Source organism: Neopelma chrysocephalum, unplaced genomic scaffold (genome assembly GCF_003984885.1).
Source record: "Neopelma chrysocephalum unplaced genomic scaffold, ASM398488v2 Primary Assembly neopelma1_43, whole genome shotgun sequence".
NCBI lineage: Eukaryota > Metazoa > Chordata > Aves > Passeriformes > Pipridae > Neopelma > Neopelma chrysocephalum.
The window spans coordinates 18,261,771-18,280,062 of NW_020897702.1; the positions used below are offsets into that span (position 1 = coordinate 18,261,771).

Genomic DNA, 18,292 nt, shown 5'->3' on the forward strand with positions numbered 1-18,292 from the left:
GGGGGAAGCCCACGCGGTGCCCATAGCAACGGGTAGGAGGAGGAGGGACTGGCTCCTGGCCCTCTGTGCTGCGAGGGGCCGCTGTGCCCCCGCTCCGGCTGGTGAGATTGCTCCGCCCGCGCCTCCTCCTCCTCCTTCCCCCTTCCCTTGCCCGGGGGCGGGGGCGGCCCCCGAGTGGCTAGGGGTGGGGCGAGCTCGTCCGCGCCGCGCTTCCTCCGCTCGGGTTCCCTGGAGCTGCCCGGTCTGTGGCACAGGGATCCACCGGGACATACACACCCTCCATGCCGAGGATGCTCCAATATCCGCCAGACGCGCGGGGAAAGGCGGGGAGCGGCGCTGGCCGGCCGGGCTCGCCTGCCCTGACCCCGGCCTTCGCCCCGGCGGGCCGGGCCGGGCCGGGCCGGGCCGGGCTGGGCTGGCGGCTCCCGCGGCCCTGGAGCTGCTGCCAAAGGCGAGCTGTGCGGGGTTGTCTTTGTGTGTTACGGGAACGTCGCAACACCTAACAGTGACTCTTTCCCCTGTTCTGAGCCATATTCTTCTTCCCTTAATCTCTTTAATTGAATTTTGGGCAGGTACTGATCTCAAAATCCTTAGTTCATTTTTTCCACAAAGTTTTCTCTTAGAATGTCGAGTGTTTGATACCTTTTTTTTTTTAATAGAAAGTGCACTAAAATTATGGAGCCTGAACTTCACTTTGAAAATCAGTATATTTTTTTTACAGAACTGATGTTAACAGCTGTTTATTGAACTTCAGACCCAGGGCTGCTGCCTTTGTCTTGTGTCAAGCAGCCATGCAACCATCCACCCTGGGCATCTGTCTCCATGCAGCTGCAGGTCTCCAGAGGGGGAGGGGAGACAATATTTCTGCTGGTGGGCCTTGTTTACTTTCTTCTGGACAAAAAACAAGGAAAAAAAAAAGATCTTGAAGTCGCTGCACTGTAACATTGTGTTAAACACATTAGTACTTTGCCAAGTAGTGCAATGGGCCAGATCTGCCTGTAATTTAAAGTTGTATAATTGGGCTGCAATCTGTAACCCTCACTTGTTATAATGAGAAATTACTCCCTTGTGGGAAAATTATATCCTGGTGATACTGTTTCTTAAAAAAAACCAAAACCACCAAACAATAAAAAACCTAAACCAAACAACTCAAACTACAAAACATTCTTAAATATTATTCAGAAACATGAACTAGATGACTTCCCAAAGCCCCTTCCAGCCCAACTTATTCTGTGTTTCTGTGCTGCTGCTCTTTGTTCAAACAGTACTTTGCAGGATGGAGTCACAGTTTCTAAGTGAAGCAGTGATGCAGCCTGGGGAGCAGGGGAGGTGGAAGTGGAGTTATACGCACTCACAAGATTGATGGTGTGTTATAGCGCACACAGGATGTGTTCCTGTCAGCCTGGAGTACTGAAACAGCTTCAGCCCTTCTTTCCTCTCTGTTGCAACCCCAAATCTTCCTGAGCACTACTATCACACTACAGAGCACATGAAAATAGGCACTGGTAAACTGCACAGGCTGCTTTTAATTGTATTTAGTGCTTTTTTACATATATTACAAACATGTTCATGCAATATCACACTGATATTATTTAATATTTTTTACCTCAAATTGTGTAACAGTCTACTTCTACCATTTCTTCTCCACAGGTGGAGAAGCTGAGACACTTAACTTAAGACCTACAGTTTTATGCTTGTTTGACTTGCAAAACAGTAGCCCACCTCTTCAGGTCTTCTAACAGCGTGAAACCTAATCAAACAGTGTTACTACCTTTTGGTACTGGAATAATGGCTGCTGTAGAAGGTGAATACTAATTGGTTTAGGTTCCTTTCATGCCTGTCTGTCTGAAGCTAGTCCCCTCAGCCATTAGATCTGCTTACATCTCATATTTCTATTTACAAGTTGTCAAGATATCAAGGTGTTACCAGGGGATTTGGATATGTAATTCCCATTGTTTCCAGTCATGTAGTTAATCAGTGGAAAAGCCTGAAGGTAGGACACAGGTTATTTGATCCCATGGCCTGGTGACAGAATATTTTTTTTTTACCCTACTGCTTCTATATTTAGAGTTTCATTCTGTGCCACCGAGGTCACTGAAAATTTGCTCCCACTTTGGTGGGAGCAAAATATCAGACTGCTGAAAAGTGAGCTGTGACAGAACAATGCTGTAATTCTATCAAGAGAGCAACACAGGAAGACTAACACATTGTATAAAGAACTGCCTTTAATTTTGACATCAGTTTATCCTGAAGATGATCTGTGTAGCTCAGTCAAGAGCAGTTACATGGTATGCTCACTTGGTGAAGGCTCTGGTGCCCTCCAGTGTGATATGCCATGCTGTGCTAAGTCCTTAGGCAGCCAGCAGCAGCATTTGGAGCACCTGGGAAGTGATGGCTGAGAGCTTGTTTGCCCAAGTGAGAAGCCTTCCTGGTGTTATATTTGTAAATGTGATTAATGAAGGAGTTTGTGATGCCCACCCACAGTTTAAGAAGAGAGACAGTTTTGGGGTGAACCTGCTCTGGCACTTGCTAACACGGAGTATCTCTACTTTCTGCTCTTCCTGTGCTTCTTGACATCTTTCTGCTGGGTTTTACTCTTGGGCCCTTTACTGGGGCTGGAGGGCCATGCATGTCTCAGGTTTTGGCATATTGTTTTGTTCCTGACAAACAGCAGTGACTTAGGAATTCTAGTGATATGAATCTCAATCATATGTTACTCTGGACATTTTAGCTGGTTTTGTGAAGCACGGATGTTTCTTTGATTCATCACTTATTATCTATCTCTTATATGTTGCTGATTTAAGCAACTGACTAATGCCGTTTTATTGTTCCTCACTAGTTGTCGAGAAGAAGCAAAATTATACTAGTGTGCATGAAGCAGTGAAAGCTGGTGATGTAGAACAGCTTGCATTGATGATTAAAAGTGGAGCTGGTGTTAACGAGGTGGATGTAGTCCACAAATTCACACCCTTGCACTGTGCTGCCCACTCGGGAAGTCTGGAGGTAAAACATTACATTAGTGTTTAGACACAGCCAGGTTTTTGTAAGTTCATATTTCCTTCTTTCGGAGAGGCTGGACACAACATCGCTATCTTGAGTCAAACTGAATAATCTCTGGCTGCCTTTCTCATTAAATATGTTCACCTAGAGCAGAAGTACAGCATTTTAGATTTTCTTTTCTTTTTTTTTTTTTTTTTTTCTGAAGCCCCAGGCATTTCACCTAATCAACTTTGTCAGATTTTACTAAATTGTTGATGTTGTTACTCATCAAAATGTGCCTTATGGCCTCCCTTCCAGACTCATGACCTCCTTTTGTCCCTGTTGTGTTTTCCTCTTCTCTTGAGAGACCTGGAAAATCCTACAGAATGTGTAAAATGTTCTGAAGGTGATTGAAACAGATAAAAAGTGACATAAAAACATGTTCATTCTGTTTACCAATGTCCCATGCCTCGTTCTCTATAGAAGTTGTCTTAATACATTTTATTTTAATAAATCAAAATGTCGAATAATGATGAAGAAATCAGCAGATGCTTGTATGAAAGTTTTGAACTTCCAGAAAGGTTGAACTGCTGTATTCAACACAACATTGCTTTTCTTCTTGTAGCCTTCTTGTTCAGTCTTCATAGCAATCTAACCTTGAAGCAACAAGGCCATTCATGTCCCAAAGAAAAGCATGTAAAGTTCTTGCTAAACTCAAGGAATACTAAGTGCAGTGCTACTTCTGCCATGTAGAGAAACTGTCAAGAAAATGCTAATCATAATTTTGTCAGCCCCCAAACCAGATTGCTTATCCACCCTTTTCTGCCTCTGTAAATTCTGTCATTTTTCATTTGATTCTTCTACTTTGCAATTATTATATTAGACTTTTTTCAATTATCTGTCATCTATTTGTTTCTAAGCTCCTTGGTGGAAATAGTGGAGGAACCAGAGCTGAAGTATGGCCTGAAACAAGATAATAAATTATAATAATATATAATAAAAAGTTTTAACTGTCCCTCTAGCTGTCTTTGGATAGTCCATAAAGCATTCCATTGCAAGTAATAGTATCTGCTGGAAGAAGTGAATAAAACAAAACTAAGCCATGGAAGAGTGAGAAGAGAGACGGGATTACATACACCTAAGGAGCCTAATAAATTAAATGAGGTTTTAAATTTAGTTAATGGTATTTTGCCTATGAGCAATTTTAGCTGGAATTCATGTGAGGATGCTTGCATTGTTTTTTCCAATGCTTTTACCTCATGCCATGTGAATATTCTCACAGATTACATTTTAAATCTGAAAGGGTAAAATTAAGAAGCCATACTGTAAAATCAATGCTAGGGTCTGATTTAGTAGGTTATTTGCACATTTTGTACCCTTGGGTGAAACCTGGAAAGTATAACTTACCTGTAACTTTCTAATGCCCAAATATCTGGCTAAGGCATGCTCTGGGGTCTCATTTCCAGAGTGAAGTATTCGAGTACTGTTTTGAAATGTAACATCGACAGATAAATTCTAGTTAAAACGTGCCTCAGATACATGGTATGAACAGCTAAATAAAAGCCGCTTTGGTTTTGGTTGAGCAGTGCCTTCACTGGTTGCTCTGGCATGGAGCTGACACAACTCATGTGACTGTCAGAGGCTGGACAGCGGCTCACCTTGCGGCCATCCGAGGGCAGGATGCCTGCATGCAGGTACGTGTAAATATTCACTCTCAAGCAAAAGTATGTAGGGCAGACCTTAATTTTGGACAAATTCATTATGAAGATCAGTTGAGGAAGCTCCTAAGGGAGCTATGAGTAGCTCATCTTGGTGTCTTGGCATCTGGGATGAAGTCACTCATTTTAAAACCAGTGCACACATTTGCGCTGTCTGTACAAACAGATTATTTTGTGCAGTGCCAGGACCTTGAGGTCAGCCCAGAGTTATCCTGCTGATCATCGTAACCTGTTCATCTAGGCAGTGTTTGCTTTTTCAGCCTGTGAAGTGAACTTCTACTTTGCATTTCTTTTAGGCTTTATTAATAAATGGAGCAAACACAGAAGCTCAGGATGACCGTGGGTGCACGCCAGCACACTTGGCTGCAGCCCACGGGCAATCCTACACCTTGCAGACCATACTGAGAAGTGGAGCGGTGAGACAAAACTCTCCCTAGCTTAAACTGAGATTTAAAATTGTAGATTAATTACTGTTGGTGAATTTATTTTTAGGGTAAATTTCCATTTTTTAAATTGTAGTATACACTTAGGGAAATGATTCAAAAATCTAGAGAGAATCAGTAATGTAAGTAAATCACATTCCACTGAGGATGTCATTAAATGAAGATCAGGTGCTGGGGTGGTGGTCATTTTTTGCAGTTGTACAAATCTTCTATAGTAAAGGAGAAATGAACTTAAAAAAAAAATCCAGTTGCATATTTACAGAGTAATGACCAATGTAGGTCATTATGATAATAAAATGTGTCTAAAAATGCACCTTTTATAAGTGTATCAAGTAAAAGTGTGAAAAGACTTGGAATGGGAACTGCATATATGGCATGAACTTTGAAAAATGTTATTTGATTTGATTTAAATAATATAACACAATGAACAGCTGATTACTATAAATAAAATTTCTCTTGTGTCTAAGATTCAGAAGTGAATGAATTAACCTGCTGCTTTCATTTTAGAATGTAAATGTTTCAGACAGGAATGACTGGAAACCTGTTCATTATGCTGCTTTTCATGGTCGTTTGGGGTGTTTGCAGCTTCTTGTTCGATGGGGAGCATGTATCGATGATGTGGATAACAATGGAAACCTTCCAGGTATATCAGGATAAATCATACGTTTTTAAGCCTTTGGTTTGCAGTTGTTGTGTTTTGTGATAATTGAGCAAATTTTAAGTAATGCACAGCAGCAACATTTGCTATTTGATTCCATGCAGTTAGCATAGATAATCCATTTTTCTCATGATGGGAGGATTTATTAAATCCAAAGTATAGTTCTGTTGTTGACAGTATCCCATTCACCTCTTGCTGCTGCTGGCAAGGATCAGAGCTCATGGGTGCTGGAGTAGGGAGCAGGATGAGACTGACTGAGAGCACTGCGTAGTGCAGCATCTCCTATGTGTGTGATAGAGCAGGTGTGCCAGTGGAGGTCACGGGAGGTGGGTGGGTGAAGCAGGAGGCAGTTTCAGCTGCTAAGTGCTACTTTTTGAATTTGTGCCAGGCTTTAACAGCTGTGCCACTGTGATCAGGTTGTGGTGTGTTTGTTCATCTTGATTTCTGGAATACTGATCTTTCTGTATTGTCTGTAGTATGTTCTCTTTTCATAATCATAAGCGTATTCATTTTAGCACAAAAAAATGGGCAGTGTTTATTCCTTGCTCTTCATAGTTTCTCCAGTGTCCCTCTGCCTACCATGCCACTGCCTCAATATCCTCTGTAAGCTGAATAGTATTGTTCCTGTCTTGGGTTCTCATTGCATCCTTTCCCTTTTAGCATTTTCCTCTTATGGTTTGTCCCATTATTTGTTGCAGAGACCATATTTTTTTTCTCTATAACTTGTATGGAGTTCTTGTTTTAAATCCCTTCTTAAAATCCTTTACCCTCTATTAAGAGCTACTTACCTAGGAAACAGAGAGCTATGTTCTGTTTTGCAAACCTAGATCTCGTTAGAAGATGTGAGGCTCCTGCATCTCAGCAGGAGATCTGGTGCATTAGCAAGAAGGGGTCATGATGTTAAGCACCCTGGTGGCAGTGTAGAAGGCAGCTTTATTTGCATTTGGGAATACTTCTTCCATAACAGACTTCTGTGAAGATATAGCAGATGTCAGCCCAGTTCTTCTTCAATGCTCTGTATATACTGGTTAGTAGAGAATTGGTTATGTTGTATTTTGACATCCTACAGAAGCTTGATCTTCCAGCCTTTGTTCTGTTTCATTTGATCCAAAGGAAAGAAAAAGCTTTGGAACATGGCTTGTAAAAGATTAGTAGAAGTGATAGAAGTGATTAGTAGAAGTGATACAGACCAGCTTTGCCTCAGCTTGTGTAACATCGAAGTGAACTTAAATTATCTTTGCACGCTTCAGCTTCAAGATTAGCTGAATAGTGCTATAATTTTTCCTAAGAGAATACTGAAAGAAATTTTCTGAGGTTGCAGTGCCAGACATCTAAAACTTAAAAACTGGCTGCACTTTTTGCACGTGTGTGTTACAGCAGAGGGTCTAATTGCCTTTGCTAATTTTCATGCTAATTTTTTGGAAGAAAAAATCTTGTGGCTCATTCAACGTACAGAATGGGCTGTGATTATTAATTCAACATTTTGTTTTCTCTCTGTATTAATTTTTGGGCCACATCCATACTTCTTTTATTGCTCACTAGTCAAACCTATTATAAATATTTTTCACACTCTTTTTTCACTTGTGGCTTTGAGAAGGGTGAGTAGAGTTAGCCTGACTTAATGAAAGGCAAGATAAAACACAGAGAAGTTGCAATACCAACACCAACTAACCACTGCCTATTTGTGATGCCTGAGACAAGGTTTTTCAAGGTTCTTGGCACTAAGCTGCATGTTTTGATGTTACTGTGTTAACATCACAGTACCCTTTGACTTTAGTGTCAACTGCAGGTGCTCAGCATGACTAAGGATGGGATGGCACAGTTACATGTTGAGTACTGGCTACTAAGACACACGCAGGTTAAGCCACCTATGAAAAGTTCCTTTATGTGCATTCCACAGCATTCCACTGAAACTGTGCGAAAAGACTTGAACAGAGCACAGCTCTTTAATCTATTTTCCCCTTACCGTCTTTGCAGAAAATGTTGAGCTTTTTTGATTGCTTTCTGCACAGGACAAACATCTGATAAAAAAGTTTAATCCCAAGAGATGAAGTTTTATCCTGGAGATTTTAGGTATCTGAAAATGGATTCATAAGGGTTGAGTCAGTTTTTCAGTAGCTGACTATTAATTAGTACTTACCTTTAGCACGGTACCTCTTCTTTTCCCTTCTCCCTGAGTAACTCACTCACTGAATAAAATTCAGACAATGGGAAAAATGGCTCTGATTTCAATGAAGCTCAGATTTTGAGAAATCATCCGTACCAAAGTATTGTCATCTTGCTGTAAAACCAATATCCATCACCTTTTAGAGCAATTACGCTCTGGGAAGCTGTGGATGGTTTGCTATAGAGAATTGTGTGTGCCCCAAATGAAGTGACATGGTTTTTCTAGATCCTGGGTACATTGTTTATTGACTATGAAGATAGTGGGATTCTTTCCTGGAGACAAACTAGTCCTTTGGCCTCTAGAACATTAGCCAGCTTTTACAGAGCATTGTCATGGAGAACACATAATAAGCATTATTTGGCAAGTTCTTCCCATTAATGGGACTAGAGAATAATTACTCATTTCAAAATAATCAGCTTGTGTTTGGTACGTTTTATTTTCTTAAAAGCCCAGCACTCTAATAGTAATAAATAACTAAACCTCTTCATAGCCTGAAGGTCAGGTGAGGAATGTACCTTCGAATACTTTACCCAACAAAGTGCATGTCAGTGTCCTCCTTTTGTAGATGGGGTGACTGAGGGTGTGATGCAACTTGTTTGTGGTGGCACAGTAGAGGTGGGCCTAAAGCAGAAATGGCCTTAACACCTCATCAAGGACACTGCTTGCTGTCCCTCCGTTATGGGTATCCCCAGGACAGCGAGGTCAGACAGCTGCTGAAGACTGAGATTTGTGTTCATGGGGAAGATGAGACCCCAGCAGTGCACTCTCTTCGCTAGTGTCCAGTGGTCTGTTGGTGTTGTTTTGTTTCCTAGAGTCAGCTCTGCCAGGGAATCTCCTTTGCAGATCCTATCCTTGACACCTTTCTTCTACCTCCTTTGCATAGAGCTCATCTCTGTCCTGGATAGGAGCTGAACATGCCCAGTTGAACCGAGGCTGCTCTTGTTGTGCAGTGCTGGATGGCTCAAGTGCTGGTGGATGATCCAGATCTAACCAGTGGTGAGAGCACTGCTTTCTCCATGGGCAGCAGGGCTCTACTCTAATACACTTTGTTTCACCTTGTGCTGTAGCCCACCTGGCAGCAGTGGAAGGACACTTGCATTGCTTTAAGTTCTTGGTTGGGAAAATGGCCAGTGTCACACACACACTGAAAGCCAGGAATGACCAAGGAGAGACTCCAAGGGACTTGGCTGAACAGTTCCTTAAAGATAATATTCTGCAATATATTGATGGTATGGAAAAAGAGGGGGAGCATCCAGAGGCACAGGAAGGTGAGTATGGATCAAGATACAGTTAAAATAGGCATTGTAAATAATTCCGTAGAAATGCTTGATTCTGAAAACTTGTATGAGCAGACGTATAACATTTTAATTATAAATATAAGGAAGAACTTCTTTTTAATGCTTACTACATTTACTGGTAGCTAAAGGCTGGGATACTCACTGTAATTTTATAAATGTCTTAGGTTTATCCATGTTCACACTGTGTTGCACTATGAATACCAAGTTGCCCACATTCTTTTTAGACTCCAGCAAAGATCCAGAAAAACTGTATAATTTTCATTAGTTTGCAGATGTCTGCACAGAATCTCTTACTTGCATTGAACAGCAACTTAGCCTGAAAATGTCCCACTGAAATGAAGGTTATTTGCTAACTAGCAATACTGTGGTAGTCAGAACAGCCAAAGGATGCAAATGTGGCAAGGTCTGTAAGGAGAACCCTCAGCAGAACACGGATATGACAACTGCACCTTCACCTCTGTACTTCTGGGAACTTACTGTCCTTATCTGCTAGTCTTTTTTCATTATGCATAAAAGTATATTGTCGGTAGTCCCTGTCTATAAATGATAACTAGAAAAATCAAATTGTCTGTATGAGTATGAGAAGTAAAATAGTTTATATGTTTGGAATTCAAAACAGGCAAATTACTCCAGTTACCACCAGTATTACAATCTCAATCGTAAAACAAAGCTATACTTTTTACTTCAGGTCTATGAAATTAATTTTTTAACTGTGTGAGATGCCTGTAGTCATAACCAAGACATGTTTAGTCAAGTCTGTGGTGAACACTGCTGGTTACACAGCTGCATTTTGCCAATTAAGGTGCACTAGCCTCCTTAAATACAAAGCATCCATACATAAGTTGCTATGAGAGAGGCCAGCTGTGACAGACAAATACCAACATGTTTAGTAGAATTACTGGCATCTGTTTGGAAACATGTGCATTTCATTTTCAGGTTTAGCTTTCCCAGCTCATGACGCTGCTTTCAAAGGGGACTTGTTAGTGCTTAGAAGATTAGTGAGAAGTGGAGTAATCAATATCAATGAGCGGGATGATAAGGGATACACTCTCATGCACAAAGGTCAGTAATTACAATCTGTATTTCAGCTTGTTACTGTTTGTTGCTGACATGTTTACTTTGTTTTTCAAGTGGCTGCTCATCAGATAAACTTCATGAAAAACAGCATCTCATTTTTGAGGGCTCAGAAGTGCAACCCCCAAAAACATATTTTGTGATGTATTTGTGTGTAGGTATCACTTTAAAGACAAAATCACCAAGTTGAAGTCAAGAAAGAAGAGTTTATAATAGAGAAATATCAACATCTAAAAGGAAAACTAAATAGTGGCGGTTTTTGTTTAGCCTTTTTTTTTTTTAATCAGGCAAAATGGGGGTTTTAGAAACATCTGTCTGGTCAGGTATAAGAATGGTCTGTATTGTGGCCTGGACCTTTATTTACTGAACATAGCAGTACTGGGGGGATGTTTTGTAAAAATCACAACAAAGTCATTTGGTAGGGTGCTGTGAAGGAAGGTACATTTTGGGTATCTAACACCTTGACATGTAGTGGAGAAAAAATACAGAAAAAATAGTCCTCTTGTGTTTGGGGTTTCATAGTAATGTCTGAAAGAGAAAAATGGGAGAGGAAAGAAACAGGGAGGCATTTTTGTAATATGCTTTTACCACTATTTTCCACATTTGTTTTTGACTAGATACAATGATAGAATTTTTAAAAACATAATTGAAGTTCTCATTCAAAAAGGTATGTAGTGATTTTAAAATGTTTTCTACGTTTTTTCCCACTTTCTTTTCTTGGAATGGTGCTAACCTACAATTGTTTCATCCCCAGACTTTACATCCTGATATTGTAATTTCATTTCCCTATCTCAGTAAGAAAACAAATATAACAAATATCCAAAAGGGAGTGCTGTCAAGAAATGAATTTACTCTTCCTTGAGAAAAATAGTGTACAGTTTCAACTAGACTTGCCAAATATCATCTTCCATATGTGAGACATCATTCCTGGCACCACCTGGTATGAGCAGTGGCCATGCCAGATCATATGACTGGGCTTGTGTGAGGCTGCTGCTGAGAAGTGTTGCCTTGAGTGTCTGCCCTAAGAAATGATGCACCTATAGCTCCAGCACAAAGCCCTGCTTCTCTCCTCCATGAGACAGCTCTGCACACCACAGGTTGGGGCAACCAGCTGTGTCTGGTACATGGGAGCCTAAAGCCAGGGAGAGGTGACAGCACTTTGCTGCCAAACTAGGACACAGAGGCCTTACTGCAAGAGAGTGTGAGGCAGCAGTGATTTGTGTGTCTCATGCTCAGCACATGGAACTGGGCAAGTTTAATTTAGCTTGTGTCCAGGAAGAGCTGCCATACATTTCTGGAACTAGAAAGAGTCACCAAACCACACTTCCCCAAAACTGTGTGTACCCGTGTGATTTGAGCATCTTGACACATAGGCTTCTCTTGAAATAGTATCTCCCCTGTGGTGTCTTAGAGAACCCAACCTCTGGCATGTCAAAGAATGACAAGAGGAGAACATTTTAGGTTTGAAACCCTTCAGTTGTATATAACTGACTTGTGTGCACCTTCCTTCCTTTAGCTGCTGAACAGGGGCATATCCATTGCTTACAGTGGTTGATTGAAATGGGAGCTGACTGTGACATTACAAATGATGCTGGAGAGACTCCAAAGGATGTAGCCAAGAGGTAGCAGTACATATCCTGTAGCTCTGACATTTATTTACTTACTATTTGTATATCAGTATCATGTCAGCTTTGTTGGAATGAATCCTGATTTTCAGTGATGGAGAAAGAACAGATCAGGCCCATGAATTCCAGCTCTGAGTGATAAGCAAAGCTGTATTGTAGCTATGAAAGGTTTTACTTTTTCCTTATTTTATTTTAATTTTCTTTTCAGCAAGGTCAGACAAAAAAGGAAAACTAGCTGATCTGAAAAAGAGAGTTGTGAGCTAGTCTGGTCACAGTTTGCTGTACAAAGTAATTGAGAAATAGTGGAGGCCAGCTGATTTTTGCATTAATAAAAATAATGCAGTTTCTGATGAGATTCAATTAAGAAATCCTGCAAAGGAAAAAGATACCTCTGATGTAGGAGTCATTGCCATAAGATTCCAATGAGGCAGAGCTTACACCATAAGAATATTACGAAAAGCAGATAGATAGCTGCTCATAGTGTGTGTACCAGTGCTTCCTTTAATCCTGAAACCCCTCTGATAAATGGGAATGGACAGTTTCAGAGAGTTTCTATCACACGTGTTTTTCCAGATGATGGGCATATTTCAGTGTAGGTTTAACTGTTCTCTGTGCAGATGTGCCCATCTGGCAGCTGTGGAACTTTTGATACCAAGAACTGGAGACAGTAACTCTAGTGATGAAGAACTAGATGCAAACAACATGAAGTTTTTTGAAAGACATGGTGTGGAAGGGAGTACAGATAGCAAAGAAGATTTAACCCTGGATAAAGCAGAGAAAAGGAACGCACGGAGTAAGCACTGTATTCCCATCATTCCTTGTTTGAAAAAGTTGATATGAAGACATTATAGTCATAGTTGCACAGTTCCTGCTAACTGCTGGGACCTTTCTGTTGTAAGATGTGTTAGTTGGCAGGATATCTGTACCACTGAGCATTCAAACAAATTGTGGAAAATTAGAAAGCATAGCAGACAGCAATCAGAACATATTTGTTACACCATTTTAATCCATGTTGGTGAAACTATATTGGATTGCTACTTGTTTTTGAGATCTCTTTGCAGTGTGGGTGTCAGCTGTAGCTCAGTATTTGCTGAGCAGTGTGATTTCTGCTCTGTGAGACTGTTTTCCAGACTATTGGATTCCATCGTGACTGCCTTGTCCATGCATTTTACCTACCTGGAGAACTCTGTCCTACAGTAAGGGCCTACCACAAGATTCAAGAACTTCAGCAACTTCTAGAAATTGCCTACAGCAACTACAGACAGCTGGGAGGGATAACTGAAGAGGAGAGGAAGATGAAAAGAGAAGAAAGGAAAGCTGAGAAGTAAGGTCATTTTGCCCTCCTAATGTTTAACTTCGTGGGGCCCATTTTAAAGCCTTTTTTAAGGCTACACTCAAATTTGCTTTGCCCAGTCTGTCTTTTCTATTTGCCAACTTTAACCAGGTCAAAAAGAAATGGACTGCAGCAATTTGTCCGACCATTTCTAAACTTCTACCACCAGCTCAACAGAAGTGCTTGACAGGTGTACACTTCTTGGGCAAGATCATCTGTTTGGCCTTCAGGTTTTCCTGCAGTGTGTGTGCAGTAGGTCTGATAAGTCCTCGCTGTTTTGTTTCCACTGAGGATGCCAAAGATGTGTGTGCACTTTAATAAACCTGAAAAAAGGCATTAGTCTTAGCATGGCTTGGATGGAAGTGCATATACAGCAGAGATTATTCAGTGACCTGCTACATTTCTGTGTCAAGGGCAATATGTTTCTATGCTCAGGAAAGCATTAGCTTGTATCCAGACCACAGAAAACAACCCCAACTATGAGCAGACCTGCCCTTGTCTGTGAAGCACTATTCATAATGTCTGTCTAATTCTCAGTGTCTCCTTTAAATCAAAGGGTTCTGTTAGACTGGTCAGGTGAATTGATGGACAGACTGTCTACATTTCAAAGAAAAGTCCTTCTGTCTATCAAAGATTTAGAGCTCAAACAATAATGCAGCATCCAAAGACAGGCCTGTCTCCACTTCTACCTGTCAAAGATTTGGCTACCCACAGATCTCAGTGTCTGCAGATAACCACCTCTGTAATGTGTTTAGACCACCCCAAATCACTGTCTTTATTTGGTTACTGAGAGGAGACTTGTCCAGAGGGCTTGTATGCCATCATGAAGGCAGCAGACTTACCAGTCTGTGTAGATCTGGAGCAGGTAATAGGTGTCACAGACTGCCATTAAATAGTTTGTTTTACAGCCATATCTGAGCCAAGAAACTGAGGACAGGATTTCTTTTGGTTCCAGGTCACCCTTTGACTCAGCCCAGGCTGAAAGTCCATCTTTGTTAACTTGATATGTCTGCTGTAGCTAACAGATATCTGCATCTGAGTTAGTGACCTTGAGCTCCTTTTTAGACTTCTTGGAGAGATGTAGGCATTTTCAGGGCATAATTAGACATGTATTTCAGGATGTGATTCATCACTTCTAGGAGTGTCTCTCCTGGCTTCAAAGGAGGAGGGTGACCAGCTGAGGTGTTGATACCTATGTTGGAGAAATCTGTTTTTAATGATGGAAAAGTCACTGTTGACTAAAGGCATACATTAGCGGTCATTTTGGATGGAACAGTGCCTATTAGAGGGCTCTGATGAGACTCTATAAGGGACATTGCTTTCTGTGGCATGGGTGGCTAAACTAGAAAAACTGTGAGGCTCTGAAGAGTCTTTCTCACCTGGGGAGGCTGGAAAGCATACCTAGCCCCAAACTGTCCTTTTCAAATGGAAATAGTGCTTCTCAGCATACCTACCTACCCTTCTCAGGGTACCTATCTGTGGGTAAACTCCAAGATGCTTGTAACATAGGCCAGAAAACCTATTACTTTAAAATATTTAATGACAACACCGTTTTGCTAGATTAAAAGCAGGAGTTGCTACTTGGGAAGGCCACTTAACAGATTTTGAAGATTTCTGATCTAGTCCATGTTTTCTGGCTGTAAGGGGCCTTGTGTGAACCACTGCACAGTGCTTTAACTAGGCTGCGTTGCATGGAAAAAATTGCCACCGCGTGTGTGCCACAGAGTTTTGGAGCTGTGCCTCTTTAATTTGAAGTGTGCAAGAAGTTGGCTGTCCCCTGAACACTGAGCACAGGCCACTCTTACAGTGTCTTTAAGGCTGGTTTGGGCCCATGAGTCAGGAATTCTTCTCTCCAGGAAATGCCTTAGCTCTTGATGAGAGCTTTTTTGCCATGATGTTTGAATCCACAGGACAGATGTCTCCCTTTTCCTTTTACCGATCTTCCATCTTTGTAGTTGTGCTAATTCATCCTGATGTAGAAAAGAGCCAGCTCAATTCCAGATGACTCAGTTGCTGAGGTCAATTGCTGTTATAATAAGAATATATGCGAATCATGTCTCAGCTAAACCGTTTGCGGAATCTCAAGTAATTAGGAGCCTTGTGGATGTGACCAATGAGATCTTGTGCAATTGTGTATAAACCAGTGCATCAGTTTCCCTTGAGTAAGGGTCATGCAAGCTGTTATTTGAGTATTCCTCATTCGTGCCTAAGCCAATCAGTAGGAAGGATGTAGCAGCACCAGATGTAAATGAAAAAGCTGCCCCTGACCCTTCCAGAATCCCAGCCTTATGCTTTTTCTCTATTTCGTAATAATTTAGCTGCTCCTTGGGCACTTCTTCCTCTCCCACAGCTGGAGATGGATCCGGTCACAGGCTGCACGAGCCCCAGGCTCGGTGTGTGGGCAGACGTCTCCATCTCGTGGTCAAATCGTGCTGAGCACAGCTGGCAGCGGAGAGGGAAAAGCTGCTGTTTATAGAGTTGTTACAAAGTGTCTGGAGCCAGGAGCGCAGCTGGTGTGAAGAGTACAAAGTGTCTGGAGCCAGGAGCGCAGCTGGTGTGAAGAGTACTGCACTGCTTTCTGCGTGACTAACCTGCTCCCTGGCAAAGGCACAGTACCACGTAGAGTGGCCAGGGCAGGTTTGGATGTAGTTCTTGCTCTGCTTGTCTCCTTTGCTTTTGACAGGGCTGTGAGGGAGCTGGAGGCCCAGCTGGAGTATGAGCGAGTCAGGCGGGAGAAGCTGGAGAGCCAGCTGGATGACTACCGTGCTGAGATAAGCCACCTTAGGGAGAGCCTGGAGAAAACCTGCATCCCCCCTGCTGTCCCCATGGTGAGTGCCACACTCCCCCAGTGCGTGGGACAGAAGCTACTGCCTGTAGCTTGTGCATGTTGTTCCTTCTAAGATTCCCAGGCATGGTGCTAGGAAATAATAGAGAAAAATGTGCTAGCAGCTTTTAGCTTAGGACATGGAAGTGAGCAGGAACCTTTGTCTGTCCTAACAGTGTCTCTGCTGTGAAAGGATATCAGTTTCTCTTTGTACCCTGGCAGAGAAGCACCAATATTCTGCATAATAACAAAAGGAGTGTACTGATCCCTGAGTACTTCCACATGCATATACAGTGACTGGCAGTTCCTCTTGGCTGGTACCTGGTACCTGAGACTGGCCTGGTGCCTCAGGAGAGGTGTCATCACCTAAAGGGTTACCCAGCCTGTGAGTTGAGAGATCATAACCGTGGGTCCCCAGAGGGGGACAAAGAAAATAACAGTCTCACTTCAAAGATGATCCATGTCACAGTCTGGAATCAGCCAGGCATCCTGAGTGAGAGTCCAGGATCTCATAGAAAGTTTGTGCAGAGAATTCAGTCTGTTTAGGAAAGGAAAAGTAGGTGCGGCATGGGAAGTTCTCAGACAGAGAGGCTTCATTTTGAATTGAATATTAAGGCCTTTTTATATCATAGAGAGGGAAGAGGGAAGAGAACACCACCACTGTAAGCTGCCAATAGATGCTGATGTTTCCTTTTCTAATTTTTTACTTTTCACCTGCATAGCTTGTATAGCCAGTAGATGATGAGGTTTCCATTATTTCAGACCATTTTTTATTTCCCAGACTATTTTCCACCTTTTCAGTCAATTGCTCCTACAGTCTCTTGTTTTTGCACTTATTGGTGGTATCTTGGTATGGCTCTGAATTCTAGGTACCGCAGCTGTACTTCAAAGAGGCCAGCTGCACTTTTCAAGGATGCTTCTGGTTCTCAGCCTCACAATTCCCTAGCTGGCAGATATTTTCTTTGTCAGCATTTTTCAGCTGGTGTTTTTTTCCTGGTAATTTTCCCCTTCTAACCAGCTCACCTTTTTGGCTGCTCACACTAGGTGTCAACCTGCTGTGTCAGCCCCCACCCCCTGGCTGGCAGGTTTTGTAGCAATTGCAGCTCATACTTTAGGATATTTCTTTTGCTTCAAAACTCCTTCAAAACAGGTTTCCTTTTCTCTTTTTTACACCAGACTGGGAAGTGAGTTGATGGAGGACTGTAGTACAGGACTTTACTGATGTGTGCAGTGGCTGACTGCAGAGAGTGTTCTTGTATGCCATCTGCTATTATCCCAATTATCTAGCCCTCTCACAGCAAAGAATATACACACAGATATGAATTATTGGTTGGCTTAGCAGGCAAAGACAGAAAAACTGTAGCTTTTCAAAAAATGAAATCTTGAGGATAGATCAGAAGTTCACATGCTAATTTTGGGGACAGGTGAGCTGGCATTTCAGACCTTTTGCTGCCCAATATAATTCTCAAAAATTGATGTGACAGTCAAAATCCTGTTTGTCAGGTTTTTACCATCCAGTCAAGTTGTCAGCCTTGGATGAAGCACCTAAATTCCTTCCCCTATGGGTGTGGGGACTGGTGTGCAGTAGCACTGTTGGTTCTTCTCAGGAAAAGATGCCGGTGGAAAAGGCATGTAGCAGGGCTGTTCTTGGAGCTCTGCTTAACTTCCCTGGCCATTGCACTGCCTTGTCTATGTAACTGTTTGTATGGCTCTGCTATATCCAGGATAAAAGGCAAGGACTCATCACTGGCAACATGGGCAACTCAGATTTAAGTCCTTCGTCTGCCTAGAGGACTCAAGAATACCCATCCTGGAGGAATGTTCTAAGCAGCCCAACATCTGCTCTTGTGAGATGGAGCCATATTCATTCCCCTGTGGGGAGCTGTGCAGTGTAACCACTGTATTTCAATATTCACCAGTCCAGATGGAGTGAGTCAGAGAAAACAAGCTTTTTAATCAGATTATTAGGGTTCATGAAAAAGGACAGGAATTTTCATCCCAAGAATTTTAGTCCTTCTCTTGTCATCATCTGACCCCAGGCTAATAACAGCTTGCTTTAAGACATGATTCATTATACTTCCCTGGCAGGTTTAAAAATGTAGAACAACTATGGCATAGAGTGCCCCATTCCTAGGGTGAAAGAGTGGCTGTAGTTGTTTCTACCCACAACAGT

General features: G+C 42.0%; 1 protein-coding gene across 5 annotated transcripts in view; it reads left to right on the plus strand.

Annotated features, from left to right (window-relative positions):
• Window positions 1–18,292, plus strand: part of ANKRD42 (ankyrin repeat domain 42) — a 21,318-nt gene continuing 3,026 nt past the window's right edge. The window contains exons 1-12 of one of the 5 annotated variants that reach the window (XM_027677492.1): window positions 1–101; window positions 1,651–1,804; window positions 2,840–3,003; window positions 4,566–4,673; window positions 4,994–5,113; window positions 5,648–5,783; window positions 9,033–9,233; window positions 10,200–10,325; window positions 11,854–11,959; window positions 12,580–12,755; window positions 13,160–13,286; window positions 15,979–16,123. In XM_027677492.1, coding sequence (XP_027533293.1) covers window positions 1,789–1,804; window positions 2,840–3,003; window positions 4,566–4,673; window positions 4,994–5,113; window positions 5,648–5,783; window positions 9,033–9,233; window positions 10,200–10,325; window positions 11,854–11,959; window positions 12,580–12,755; window positions 13,160–13,286; window positions 15,979–16,123 — 1,425 coding nt within the window. In that variant the 5' untranslated portion in view covers window positions 1–101; window positions 1,651–1,788. Of the gene's footprint in view, window positions 102–770; window positions 1,506–1,650; window positions 1,805–2,839; window positions 3,004–4,565; window positions 4,674–4,993; window positions 5,114–5,647; window positions 5,784–9,032; window positions 9,234–10,199; window positions 10,326–11,853; window positions 11,960–12,579; window positions 12,756–13,159; window positions 13,287–15,978; window positions 16,124–18,292 lie in introns of those variants that run through there. The other 4 variants (XM_027677494.1, XM_027677493.1, XM_027677495.1 and 1 more) reach the window with 4 other exon arrangements.